Source organism: Rissa tridactyla, chromosome 2 (genome assembly GCF_028500815.1).
Source record: "Rissa tridactyla isolate bRisTri1 chromosome 2, bRisTri1.patW.cur.20221130, whole genome shotgun sequence".
NCBI lineage: Eukaryota > Metazoa > Chordata > Aves > Charadriiformes > Laridae > Rissa > Rissa tridactyla.
Genome location: NC_071467.1, coordinates 110633011 through 110647295, shown reverse-complemented (window position 1 = coordinate 110647295; position 14285 = coordinate 110633011). Strand labels below are relative to the sequence as shown.

The following is a 14285-nucleotide window of genomic DNA, read 5'->3' as shown; positions in this document are numbered from 1 at the left end:
AATAAACTTATTCAGTTAAAAGTTAATTCCCTCCTTCTGCTTTCCTTGTAAGTGTCATGAAATGGCAGTTACCCGAGGTTTTTAGCAGGTGAAACAATAATGGCAGTACAACTTATTTTTATAAGGCAACTTTCAATATACACGTGAAATTAATGTTCTCCCCTTTGTTACGTTTAGCCTCTTTAGTAACCTGTTGCAGAGATGTAGAAGAAAATAATGTTTTAGCTGTTATTTGAACTGTACTTCTCTGATTATTTGCATTTTTGCAGGACCTGATTAACAGAATATCCCACTCGCAGTGGTTTCACTTGAAGCTGTTTGAACTAAGCGTTTCTGAAAATTAGATCATGATTCAATAAAGCAAGCAATTTAGGGCTTAACTCCAGGCCTCGATAACCCAGAGCACGATTCTGTTGTGAAGATTGTTTTTGGCAGCAGGAAAGCTAGAAAATCCTTTCATCCATCTCAATGTTCACTTACTACAGAAGTTGTCTTCCAGTTCAATACGGACCTTTCAGTTAGGTGAACAGCAGTCTTAACAGTTTTTCTACTATGGCGCACCGCAGCAGAGATGTGCTTTTTTTGATTGATGATGTTCTAGTAGCAGCAGATCTGTTTGGAAAAAGGATTCAGCCATCTGTGTTACCGGCTCCCAGTCTATATAGAATTTAGCCAATCTAGGAGCAAGCAAGGCAAGATGTATTATCTAATACATTTGCTTTTCAATATTATTCCTAAATGGAGCTTTGCTTTCCTTATGGGGAGATCCTGATATCTCTAGGCATCCTAACACTCCCATGCTTGGAAGGTGTACACATGGACTTCCTTGCTCCTACAACCTAAAATATCACCCTTTTTGTTCCTGCCTCAGGTTTGCATGCACACAGTCTCTAAAAGCTTATTGTAACATTAATTACAAATAAAAATAGATGTTCTTAAAACGAGATCAGCTGATGTGGTGGTTACATGTTTCAAAGTACCTGGCGACAACAGTCGTTTTAGGTGATGCCGTTGCTATCTTCCCCAGTATCATGTGTTCTGGTAACCTGTGCCATGACTTACCTTCTGGTTTAGCACTCTGTGGGATCGTGCTGTGAACCAGGCTAGGAGAGTGATCCAAATAAATGGTCTATTCAGACTTTTTAAGTTGGGGCAGGGATGAGGAAGAGATGGAGAGATTTCAAGATGTATCTGAAAGCTCTGATCAGGTATCCTTCACCTCACTAGACCCCCACTTCTCAATAGCTGAGGTGTGCCTCACAGCTGAAGTACCACAATTAGCCAGTTAAATGCAAAGAGGACTAATTTCACTTGGAGGGAAATGCTGACTAAACATCTGTCCAGACTGCCACTTACACGTTGTACTTACATGCAGCTATTTAAAGGGGAACATAATCTGTGCAATTACATTTAGATTAATAATCATTTCTAGGGCAGAGTTCATTACATTTCTGCAGGCGTATTGTCCTTACCATCAGCAAGCCTTGTTTAAAGTGTTTGGATGCTGCCATGACATGAGTAAATGAAATTCCTGCGTTCCCCAAGTCTGATTCTGCAGCATTACACAGTACCTGTAAGGTGTTTTCACCTGCCTGCTTGCAGGCCAAGTTCTTTTTATTTTGCAGGCCTGTGCCTTGGAGTCCATGGACTGTTTCTGTCCAGAGATACCCAGAAGTCGATAAGCTGCTAGCAGCTGTGTGTTGTGGCCTGGCCGCCAGCTTCATGTTCTGTGCTCTTCTTTTATTGCAGCAATTCAGCTTTGTCTCCCTGCCCACGGATGTTCTGGAAATAGAAGTTAAAGACAAATTTGCAAAGAGCCGACCGATCATCAAGCGTTTCCTGGGAAAACTTTCTATGCCAGTTCAACGCCTCTTGGAAAGACATGCCATCGGGTAAATTCACTGCTTATGCTACTTTCTGTTGTTTAATGAGCGTGTTGCTGTTTTGAAGTCCCTGGTGATATATCATTATAGTGATATAATGATATTGAGGGGAGTTATTAAACTGACAGTTGTCTGATGGATGATGTTGGTCTTAATTAGAATTTATAGGACTACGGGCCAGACAAAGAATTCCCTCTATAACCCTATCCATTGCATTTTGAAAAGCGAGAGTTGGCATTTAGGAAAGAAAACTGTTCTGTGTATCATGGCTGCGAATCTGGAGAGTGCAATATTTTCAATTTGAATATTCTTTTAATGTTATCAACAGGCTGTTTTTCATGTTTCAGGGAACTACCTATGGGCTAAAATCATGCCAGATCTTTTCCTTCTCCCTTTAATTTCTGGATAGTGGAAATATTATTAAAAAAAAAAATATGTGGCATGTTGTAACTAAACCTTTCTGACCCTACCCTGCTGCCAAGGAATAACCACTTCACTTGAGCTCACCAGCCCTGCCCTGCTTCCTCTTTGCATGAAAGTCCTGGGAAGGTGTATGCTGTCAAAGTAACACAAACCAATTTGAGGAAGATGTATGGTACTCGGACGAAGCCAAAAAGTTGTCTCTAAACTTTAAGGTTCGGACCTTGAGGAGCAGGGAGAGAAAGAGTCATCCCCTAAGGAGAGCATACACAATGCAGTTTCCAGAAACGCATTTCTGAAAATTGGATCTCGATTCAGCAGAACAGCAGGAAGCTGAGCTTGTTGGAAGTGTTTTTGAACAGCTGGTTCAGAAACTGGCTGTGATATTGACAGCTGAATCTACCAGAAGGGACTAAGCTACCTCCCTGTTTCTCAAGTGGGGAAGATCGAGTAGCTTTTTAGAAACCAGATGGAAAAGAACAGCTTGGGGAAGGTAGAGCCCTATAACTGATATCATTGGCTTCCCTCTATATGAGAAGATTTCTCACCATCTTCTGATTGTATCTTCCTATTTTACTTCCATATTGTAAACACTGTATATCTAAGGATATGCTTTGCCAAGAGCAGGGCCTCCAACCTGCACCTAGATCTGGCTTAGTTTTAATACCATAGTGGCTTTTAAATCTCAGGCAAGCTCAATGAGAAGTTTACATACCCACAAGTTCAGAAAGATCATACACAAATCTTGAGATCGTCTCATTTATATAAGTTTCTGATGCATGTGAAACTATCCTAGCAAATATATTTGGCCCAACTGGAAGTAAACTCTGTTTCTTCGAAAGATGTATAAATATTACTATTTAGTTGAACCCTTTACACTCAAAAAATGCTTTGCAAACATTGATTCAGACTCATTTTGGGCAGCTGGGAAGTTAATCTCTTCTATAGTTTCATCCTGTTCTGAGGGGTGGATGAAGTATGGCAAAGGGAGGGACCTGCACAAGGACAGAATGGAATCATTGATCAACCTTGTCAGGAAGGTGTTCTCCTGGTATTTCAGCTTCATAGAGGTAAGAGGGGTGGAAAGAGATGAAGAGCAGTCATTCAGCCAGTTTGAAAAGAGAAGGTGGTAAGCGGGGACTGACCTGTACAGGATTTTGAAAGAAAGGACAGGAAACCTGAATTTTATGCAGGAGGTGAAGGGAAAGAAATGCAGAAATGCGAGATTCTACAGAAGGGTAGATATGGTCAGATTAGCAGGGAAGTGAAGTCTTGTTACAATAGTTGAAGTGGGAGTTGTTTGCTTCCCATGTCAATATTTTCATACCCATACTGCAGAAGTTCCATTCCCACCGTTCTCTCTATATATACATACGTGCTTGTGTATCCCAGAAGCCTGTCTTATTCACTGACTCAGCTGTTCCATTGTAATTGAAGACATTGTCCTCTCCTTCTCTGCCATTCGTTCTCTTGTATGCAACTCAACATGCCCTCATGGCTGGGTTAAATAGCCTTTGAAAACCATTATGTATTTTTGTAGGACACAGCAGCTTTATCTATGCACAGGAGACATTGGGTAGGTTATAGTCTATTGTGACGATATTTGTTTTCTTTCAGGGACAGGGTTGTAAGCTACACTCTGGGTCGCAGGCTTCCTACAGATCATGTCAGTGGCCAGCTGCAGTTCCGATTTGAGATAACTTCTTCCATCCATCCAGGTAATTCTCAGTCTTAACCCATCATTTATCTAGGTAGTTTTTTTTTTTTCTGCTTTGCATTTTTTCTCCTCAGAAATCTGAATTTGTTCCTGGCTGCTCTGGGATTTTAGGTACAGTCATGAGCAAAGGAAAGTGTATAAAGTCCCCTGTCACAGGATGCATTGTAAGTTGCAACTTTTTCCCTGTTTCCCCTTAGCTTAGAGCTACTGGTGTCTTGTATCCTGCTGTTCTTGGCTGCTTCAAATATTTTGCCACATCACTGGGAGAGAAGAGGGTAGAAAACTAAAGTCTCATCTGCTTCTCTATCACCTCTCCTGGGGAAGTGCTAGATGGGCTGTTATCTGTAAAGTCATCTACGTTTGAGCACTTCATAAGTAAAAATGGAGAATGTCATAGTAGACATGATTAGAAACTTTCACATTTTGATTATTTTTAATGAAAAAAGTAAAACAAAAAATAATTCAATGTTCTCCTCCTTCCCTCCCTTTTGGTTTGGTTGTGGTTCACGTTCTTTTGTAGTTATTAGGAAGTCACTGTCATGATAGTGTAAGTTTGAACCTTGGTTTTCAGGTCAAAGTCTAAACAGAATTCCTCAAGGACTTTTTGCCTCTCTATGGTAGTGCCCTCTCAGGTCGCTTTGTCAAGCCAACACCAGCTGCATTAGTGGCTGGAAATCATGACCTGCACCTTGCTGGAAAACCCTGACTGCCATCTTTTGACCGTGTGAAAGGGCCCACGTTGTCTGGCATCCGGGAGGAGGTCGTACAGATGAGGATCATGTCAAAGGATGTTTGGGGGGAATGTTTCCACCTTTCAGGGGTGTGAAAAATAGTTTTTAAGTTCTCCGTTTTGGAGTTCTGTCAGCTTCAGCATAACCAGAAAAATGTCATTAAAACCTCAGTAAAGGCGTCCTTGCCATTCCCATGATATTCCCTCCAATGCCAGTTGGCTCAAAGAGGAGTTTCAAGAAGGTGTTAGCTTGAGGTTATGTTGCAAGGAGGCAAGGTGCTGCATACAGATCACCACCATGAGTAAGCCTCATGATTGTTAAATCCACTGTACGAAGACTGCCTAGCAAAACCAAAAAATCAGTATGTTTTGATAGTTGCTCAGTTGCCCACTCATTTCACACTGTAATTTATGCTTTTAATTTTCTCAGGTTGCTGTGGATGCCTGTGCCCCCACAGCCAAGCTTCTCGTTCAGTCAACACTTCTTGTTAAAGGAGTAAGTAATTTCTTTTCCTGTCTCATACAGATGATGAAGAGGTCTCCATTAGTGCAGATCCTGAGCCAGCTGACCTCCAGGAAAGCCCTGTGAACAACCCCACAGAGGAAAGCCTCGGTGAGCCTCCATGCATCAACACAGTGACCTCAGAAAATACAGCTCCAGAACAGCTAAATGGATACAGTGTGAACAGTGTCGATAGCCCAGGGGCTGTCAAACCACCTGGGGAAGTCAACCAGAACAGCTTAAATGAAGAGCTAGCAGGAGATGGGGAGGTTGATGCGGTGCCAGTTCCTGAGCCCTTGGAATCCATCCCAGGAGAAGTGCTGCCTTCTTTGAGTGCTACGGACCTCACGGAGCAGCTGGCTCTGCTGGCTTGCATGTCTCCTCCTGAGACTGAAGTTAGGGAAAATAACAAAGTCAATTTTGGTACTCAGGGAGATGGTGGAGTCTTGACCAGCGTAGAAACATTAGATATTGGTGAGGTGAGTGCAGATGTGCATGCTGTCAAGGACCTAGAGAAGAGTCAGGAAGAAGAAGGGGCTTCAGCCCAGGAGGAGGAAGAAGACAACAAGCTACAGCTGAGGACCACAGCAAAGAGGAAAAACAGGCCATGCTCCCTGCCTGTGTCTGAACTTGAAACAGTCATAGCTTCAGCTTGCGGTGAGCCAGAGACCCCTCGCACACACTACATACGGATCCACAACCTGCTTCACAGCCTGCCCTCAGCACAGATGAGCAGTGATGGGGAAGAAGAACAAGATGGTGGCAACGGTGGGGAGAACGATGAGGAGTCTACAGTCAAGGAGGCGTTGGAGAAGGAGGTGGTTAGTGAGAGTGAGACAGTGGCAGCAGAGCCTCCTCTGGAAAATGAGGCTGAAGAGAACTTCAGCCAGAGCACAGTGCCTCCTGGGACCTTGGATGAGCAACTGTCTGACTTAAATGATGGGCTGTTGGATGGGGAACACCCCAGGACAGGAAGCGAGAGCGAGTCGAGCTCCAGGCCCAATGGTGACAATGAATGCGATGCGTGTGACACCTCTTGCTACAGCCCCTCTTGCTACAGCACTTCCTGCTACAGTACCTCCTGCTACAGCACTTCTTGCTACAGCACCTCCTGTTATGACAGTAACAATCGCTTCTCCAGCCATACCCGCTTCTCCTCTGTCGACAGTGCAAAGATTTCTGAGAGCACGGTCTTTTCCTCACAGGATGATGATGAGGAGGAGAACAGTGCTTTTGAGTCAGTGCCAGATTCAGTACAGAGCCCTGAGCTGGACAGGGAGCAAGTGGATGGCTCCTCCCAGTGGCCAGATGAACTAGTAGCTCATGGTGGGAATCCACAAAGAGCCACAGAGAGTCTAGACACCCCAATAGCAGGTCCAAGCAGCAGAAGAGAAGGTTAGATCCTGAGAATCGATGCGCTGAGCAACCCTGATTATCTAGATATCACAGAAGGCATCAGATAATCAAGGTTTCAGATAGCTCACGGTTTATTTCGTACAAATCTGGGGGCTGTGAGCTGGGCCAGGTATCACGGAGGGTTGGATAATTGAGCCTGTCCATAAAAATCCCAGCAAAACCAAATAAATCAGATGGGGATCTGTATATATGGATTCCTGTAGAAACACACGCGTATCATGGTTTGGGCTGGGCTAGTCACTAAAACCAGGACAGAGCATCATTATAAAATCAAGATTAGCTACTGTAGTTATGTGGCAGATGAGCATTATCACATCCACCAACTCATTCTTTATTTCCTGGGATTGTTCCATTTCACATATCTGATGTGCTGCCATGTCTCTGATATTCACTGAGAGGACCAGCTTGTGCTTGTCAAGGGGCAGATATGCTGATTTATGCTGATGTGATTGGTAGCCATGCACAGTCATAAGCATGGAGAACCCAGTTTTCTAGCCCTGTTTGTTCCAGTTACCCAAGTATCAAACAAATCTATCTCAGATTTCACAGCCCATAGGGCAACTCAACAGAGAGATTTCTTTTTTTCTTAGGTGGTTTGAAAATTTATTGGACAAAATTCTCATCTCCTTATCCTTTTCTGGACATAAAACATACTTAAGAAAGTAATTTTTTTTTGTCTTTGTAATTTAGGTACTGTTTTTCCCAATCCGTCCAAACCATTGCATTAAATTCCTCCCTTTGGTAACTCATTTTATATCATACGGAGTTAGGTGAAGGGTGACTTTGATCAGTCATCTTTTCTTCAGCTAGTGTATCATTTTTCTCCAGCTAAAGAAGGAAAGGCCTCAGCAGCAGCTAAGGAATATGCAGAAAGGTCAATAGGTAGTTTTTGCATTCCCAAATCCTGAGTCATCTGTCTCCCACTATAAGTGACACTAAATTAAAGTGGCACCAAAAGGATAACATATTTGGGGATCACTGGGAAACCCCAACCAAAACATCCTTGTACCTTTTGCTTCTCTGTTCCCAGTTAATTTACCCTCACTTTCCACTGCCACAGACCCTGCTCTAGCAGAAAGAAAGGTGTAAGGGTGGCCTTACATCCTGGACTGTGTAAAGACTTTGTAGACAGCTGGGCTTAGGCAATTGTTCGCTCTGCAGAGCAGAATCTAGCCCAAAGAATTAAATTCCGAGAAGCGCACAGAGGTATAGAAACCCACAGTTTCCTTCTTTGCTGGCAAGGGTCTTTGTGTGTGGGCAGCATTCATATGCAAGTATACCTGTGGGGCACGAGTGTGTGTGTGTGAGACCATGCTTACAGATTTGATGGTGATTTTGGACTGTGTACTTTTGAGAGGGGAATGTGGTGGGGGGAGAGGGTGTCTTCTGCATACGGATTCAGTACACCTCCAACGTTGTGCCCCTTGAGCCTGTGTAAAGGGCACTGCAGTGTTCACGGTGGCTTTGCTTTCATTAGTGGAGACACAGTGTGTCTTAATGGCTCTTAGCACTCTTCTGATATCCCTGGGGGTGCTTCAGTAAATGCGCACATTGCTTCATGACTTGGCAGCTGTTGCAAATACAGTAGATGTGGTCACCTCCGTCCACTCCAGGTGACTGATACTACCATGCTTCTGCTGGCTTGGCGTAACTATCTTGACTAGGGGAGAGTCAATTATGGTGAGGTAAGTAAAGAAAAAAAGATGGATGATCTGGTAGTTGGTGCTGCAACACCTGTAGTTGTAGCACAGTTTTTAAGGCTATGAGAGGTGGGCTTTTAGCACTGAGTAATAACTTACATAACTCTGCTGTCTGTTCAAAACACGCAGCAGATGCGACTGTGAGGTACGCCTATACGCAAGTGGTTTAATGAAGACATTTAACAGGCCATACGGTATCATCAGAGCACCTAAAAGAGGGAGTATTTTTGTCTAAGCGTTTTTTCTCACTTCTGAATGGTGTGAGGTTTTTTTTACAGTTTTATACAAAGTTGGCTTCTGCCTTCTAGCTGTTGATTGTTTAAAGAAAAAACATACTTTTTGGAAATATTTTTTTTTCTACGTTTGACAGATACATGTTTGGGTTTTTTACAAAATATTCATTCTTAGGCTATTAAAATTCTGACATTAAAGACAGGTAAACCAGCCAGCGCACAGTCAGCTTGGCTTAGCTCAGTGGTCTGATTTTTGTTTTTGAAGTATCTTTGTGTAATTTTCTGGTGATGTTGGAAATGCTAAATATATTTTTTCTATAAGCTGCATCTTTCTGATGCATGTAAATGTTATATTTATGCAATTCAGATTGTATCTATATTAACAGGCCTACCTGGAGCTGGAGGTTATAGTGAAAAACTGTTACCACACAATACGAAAATGTGTCCGCTAGTAGGATAAATTGTCCTGGTTTCTCAGGTTTTAAGGACAGACCAATAAGGAATCTTAAATCTGGAACCTGTGAAGTTTTAACATGCAGGTTCCTTATTCTCACAGTTAAGTCTAAGATAAGGAATGCTTTTTCATCCCTACACTTAGTTTCTTATAGGGTTCTATAAACATTGACTGGATCTTAAGTTATTTGTTCCTTTCAACAGAACATGAGTTTGGACATTTGCTTAGGTTTCATTTATTTCATATTTGGATATATGGACATATATACAATGTTAGTGTTTAAAAACTTCTTCTGCACTGTCCGCTGTGTGTCTCTCCTACTTTCCCTCTTCTGTATCTCAGGCCTTCCTTCTTTATCTCGGATACTGACTATGTCTCACTATCTTTTGTCCTCCTCTTCTGCCACCTGTCTCCTACCTGTTTCTGGTCCTTCTCTCATTTTCCCTCCTTCCACCTAAGATGGACTCTTTGAATTTTGAAAAATACCTATACAAGGGGATGAGCTTCTGCTTTGCTGGGACTGCAAAATCCTGCCATTCTGGTCCACTTATACAGCCATTGATCTTTTGGAAAAGCAGAGAAAGATCCAAAGCAGCTTTTAGCCTCGTATTCCACTGATGGGATGAATTTAAAGTTGGAACCAGGATTTTGCATGTTCCTGCCAGTTTCTGCAGAAGCTTCAGTTTGGTTGTACATGCACAGTATTTCTCAGAGATCAAGCCTGATTCTTCTCTCGCTTACACTTGTGTGTCTATGAGTCCAGAATCTGGCCTTATAATAGTTTAGCATTGACTCAAACCTGAGATCAGAGCCTTGACTTATTTTAATAATTCTTTGGCATATGAGTTGTTATTAAAATAGTGCCTGAAAATAGGAATAACCAGAGCTGCTAGTACACCAGGCTAACGTATTTAAAAAATAATCACTTGTTTTACAGAAGCACATTTTTTGAACCACATTGTGAAAACAGTGAATGACTGTCAATGTCTTGAATATCTCGTCCGTAGGTGATTGTCCTTTACTCCATAATTCTCAGCCAGTCAGCCAGCTTCCTTCTCTGAGGCCTGACCATCATCACTACCCAACTATCGATGAGCCTCTTCCACCAAGTAAGCTTTAGTTTTTTAATTTATTGCATTTTTCAGCTTTTCCTGTTAACTCAAACAGTGTAGAGGTCAGTATGTCTTTCTAAATAACCCCATCTGTTCTGTATATACATTCACCAGAACCTGAGCAATACGCCCTTTTGTTGCCCTTATTTGATCCTGACTTCAAGTGTTGTCATGTTACTTTGGACAAGCTCCATAACCTCCCTCTGCCTTGGTCCGTCTTCTTCCTTAGCTACCATGAAACGAAAATAATATTTCCCTGTTTCCAGTCAGCATGTTTAGACTGGAATGAGTGGGTAACTGAGAGGTGTGCCAGAAGCCTTACTGCAAAGCTTTCTGGGTGATGTATCAGCAAAGTACTCTGATTTTTCTAGAATGTATGTCTTCACGTTTTCCATAACCAACTTTGAGGATGGTTTGGGATGGCAGTCCCTGTGGTCTGTCAGCTCTGCTTGCAGGTCCAGCAGGAACCCTTTCACAGTCAGGATGCTCCTGGGATGGACAGGTCCAAATCTGAACAAAACCAGCAGAAGCTGGGTAAAGGCAGCTGACGGACAGTGCTCTTGTAGTGGTTTTGGAATTGAAAATCAGTGAATTTTATGTTCATTGTGGACTGTAATGGCTTCTGCAGTTGCGTTGGATAAAAGTGAGAGGGTCTTAAGTAGCGTGATTGATTCGCAGGCTGATAATATGGGATTTTTACCACCGAATCAACTGCTGGAGATGTTTTCACGTGTCTCTGTAGCCATTCCCTTGTGTACTCCTGGCGGATTACTGCTTTTTGCATTGGCGTTAAGTGCCCAGCAGAGCGCACTCTATGCCCTGCAACGTGCTGCTGAACACCTTTCAACTTCAGCACATGATTTAACAACCTAAAATGTGCAGTGCCTCAGAAAAACAACCAGGCGTATAAACAAAGCACTCTTTTTTTTTTTTTTTCTTTTTCCTTTTTTTTTTTTTTTTTTAAAAAGCCCAAGTAGGGAACACACTTATTTGGCCTATGGTGCCCTTGACAAATAATTCATCATTTACCAACCATGCTGTCGGTATTCCCTAAGCTGAAAATAACCCCAATGCTGGCGTCAGCTGCACAGCAGCGTGAATGATTCAAATGCCTTTAGCCCAGTGAAGTCTTATTAGAGTCCCACTGTGGCTTGCCAGTGAATGATGAAATGGGAACGGTTACCTCTGTAACAGGCAAATATTTCTCTTCCTCCCACTCTTACCTCAGCACTTTGTGAATAGAGCACATTCCCCATTAGATGACTTAATGATAGGACACTGACACCAGCTCAGGTAAACAAAACATACTGTGAACCTGTTCCATATTCTTCCATCACCAATTCAATACATTTTTCTTCTTTCTTATAATTATCCTCAAAAGGCAAGTATTTCTACTGTTGGTTTTCACAAGTGCTTTCACAAGAGGGTTTAAGAACATGAAATGCAATGTGTGATGATACGGTACAGAAGTGATATCCCTTTGTAGAATTTTAGTTTAGTATTTGCATATAACATCATTTTTACAATAAAGGCTGACACCGTGGGCTCAAATATATTAATCTTACTGGGAATTGACTGTACTAAGTTAATTTTGGGGGGAAAAAGTTGAATTGGATAATATCACCTGGGAAGCCTGTTTCCAAACACTTTCCATGAAATTTTAATGTGATTTCAAAATGAGAGCTGTAGTCTTAATCTAGAAATGTTTCTTCTTCTAACATTCAGTATCACTATCTTAGTGCCTTTAATGCCTCGTAATCCTAGATAGTTTTCAAAGATGTGAAAGGAAGAAACTTTATATTTTAAACCTGAGTTACATGATCAGTCCTGGCTTACTTCTCATACACAGCATTAGCTTCCGTCCATAAGTAAAGTTGAAGATAATTTGCCAGTGCTACAAGTTCAGCATTGGCTGGTTTTACTTCGGTCGTGGAGAATCTTCTGGACAGTCATCTTTGCTTTTGAATAGTTTTCTGATTAACTTTGTTTCATCATAACCCCACAACAGTTGCTCTCAGGAAGGAAATTTAATTTCAGATAGTTTTATTTAGGAAAGTAAGGTGGAACAGATTCATTATTTATGTAGGAATGTCATAATGACCAGTCTGAATGTTAAGGCTTATACAAGATTGACAGAAGATTTGCAGAGTTTGTATGGCCTCATGACGGCATTAATAGTCACCCCTTGTTATGCGTGTGTTTGCTGGAAACCCTACAGAGCTGAAGCCAAGAAAAATACATGTGCCCAGTTCAGAGCTGCTCTTTGCCGAAGGTGTGGCTGAGCTTGGAAAGGAAAAGACAGAGTATTTACTTTGCCCCGCCAGGATTATGGTCCTGCCAGAAAAAGTTGCGTCTTCTGGTATAAATCAGAGCAGTTTCAGAAGTTGCTGTGAAATATCACTTGGCTGATGGAGAGGGATCGCTGGAGAACAGAACCAGTCCTGTCTCATCCCCAGCCTGTGCTCCAGCATGCTCTTACTGTGAAGGTTAGATGGAGGTTAGTCTCTGTTGTAGTCACAGTTTTATTTTGCCTGAAAAACAAAAGACCCTGAGGAGATTTGGCTGCTTCCTAGATCACCTATGCCCCTGAAGTGGCATGAAAGGACTTGAGCAGAGCTCAGAAGCAGAGTTCTGTCTGTCAGTTCACCTGTCAGCCCGTTTGTCTCTCCGTGCAGGTATCCATCCATCTGTCTGCAAATCTGGTATCATATGCAGCTTCAGTGACTTGTATGACTTATATGTTGTCTTGTGGGAAGGCAGAAAGTGCACCTGCCACCTGTGTACAACAAAAGTATCAGCACCTGCCACCCTCTGACAGTCTTACCGGATGGCCAAAAAAAGAAGAGTTATTCAGCTGATTAGAAATGCTGTTTTAAGAAGCAGTACTACTAAAGGTTTCTCAAAAGCCATGGGACACACAGTTCCTAATATTTTAACATGCCAGTGCAAGTGTCAGCCCATGATTTCAGGTGTATATCCCATAAAGCAACAAATAAAGCAGCGCTCACAGATCGGTGTAGTTCATGTCTGTACATACTGCTGCTGGATGTCTGATACATCCGACAGAGATCGCCTTCCTGACGTTGTAATCCAGTCTGCGTAATGCTGGCCTGATGTTTTCACTGTGACCTCCAAGCTCTGGACAAGTTTCGTTGCTCCTAGATGTCTAAGTATTATGCTTAGGAGCTTTGGAACTCTGAGTTGCATTTAATTAGAGAGACACTGCAACATAGCCTCTAGAGCCAGTAGTGCACAGGGATGGATTATGAGAAGCCCTTGTTTGACTGTGTAATTGGGTAGTATTATTCTTACGAAGTGTCCATCAGCAGGCTTCAGACCAATATGACCAGTTGATGTCTTCTGTAGGTTGTCTAGAGTGTGGCTCTACAGCATTGCCTACAAGCCTCTAATTATCCATCAACCTTAATTATTCTTAACTTGTTACATGTATATTACAATAATGTGGGGTGAGGGCTAGGATTGTGTCCTTTACCAGACAACAGCAAGGAAAATGAAGATCTTCGTGATGTTGAGGTACATTATGTCACCTTTCATCTGGCCAAGATTATTTCCTTGAGGATATTCCATAGCTCCAGAAGGACTATTCCCCACCCACGGTGGTACACCTGCCATCCGTGACAGCATGCTCAGCAAGGCTCTGGCCTTCGGCCTGCCTTATGTGTCAGTCTGATTTCCTTCAATGTGGATCTGTTGTACTTGATGTGCTGTTTTTTACTGTCTTATGTTTCAGACATTGTTTTCACAAAGCTGTGATCTTGTTCTTGAGACAGATACAACATCCGTGGAAACTTTACCTGGTGGGAGGAAGAGAGAGTCCTCTCCTTAAAATTATATAGTGATGTTCACAGTGAGAGACACTCTGTGTGTACCTGTGGTGGGACTATAAGTTTTGCATCTTGTAAGGATTGAGGTACTTCCAGTCAGCTTTGGAAGAAATAGTGCATGTGCATATGGCTCTTGTTGTTTTGGAACCTTACAGAAAATTCGTCAGAGGACTCCCAGTGCCTGTCTTCTAAGGTTTGTGGGATTAACGTGTCAGGGGCAGCCAGTCATAGATTTAAGACAGCCTACACTTGACTGGGACTAGCCCAGGTATG

At 42.4% G+C, this 14285-nt stretch overlaps 1 protein-coding gene across 4 annotated transcripts in view; it reads left to right on the top strand.

Moving 5' to 3' along the window:
- Nucleotides 1-14285, top strand: part of HECW1 (HECT, C2 and WW domain containing E3 ubiquitin protein ligase 1) — a 258899-nt gene that overhangs the window by 178025 nt on the left and 66589 nt on the right. For 3 of the 4 annotated variants that reach the window (XM_054192337.1, XM_054192338.1, XM_054192340.1), the window contains 4 exons: nt 1750-1892; nt 3921-4021; nt 5277-6647; nt 10063-10164. In XM_054192337.1, the coding sequence (XP_054048312.1) occupies nt 1750-1892; nt 3921-4021; nt 5277-6647; nt 10063-10164 (1717 nt within the window). The remainder of the gene's footprint in view (nt 1-1749; nt 1893-3920; nt 4022-5276; nt 6648-10062; nt 10165-14285) is intronic. The other variant, XM_054192341.1, reaches the window with a different exon arrangement.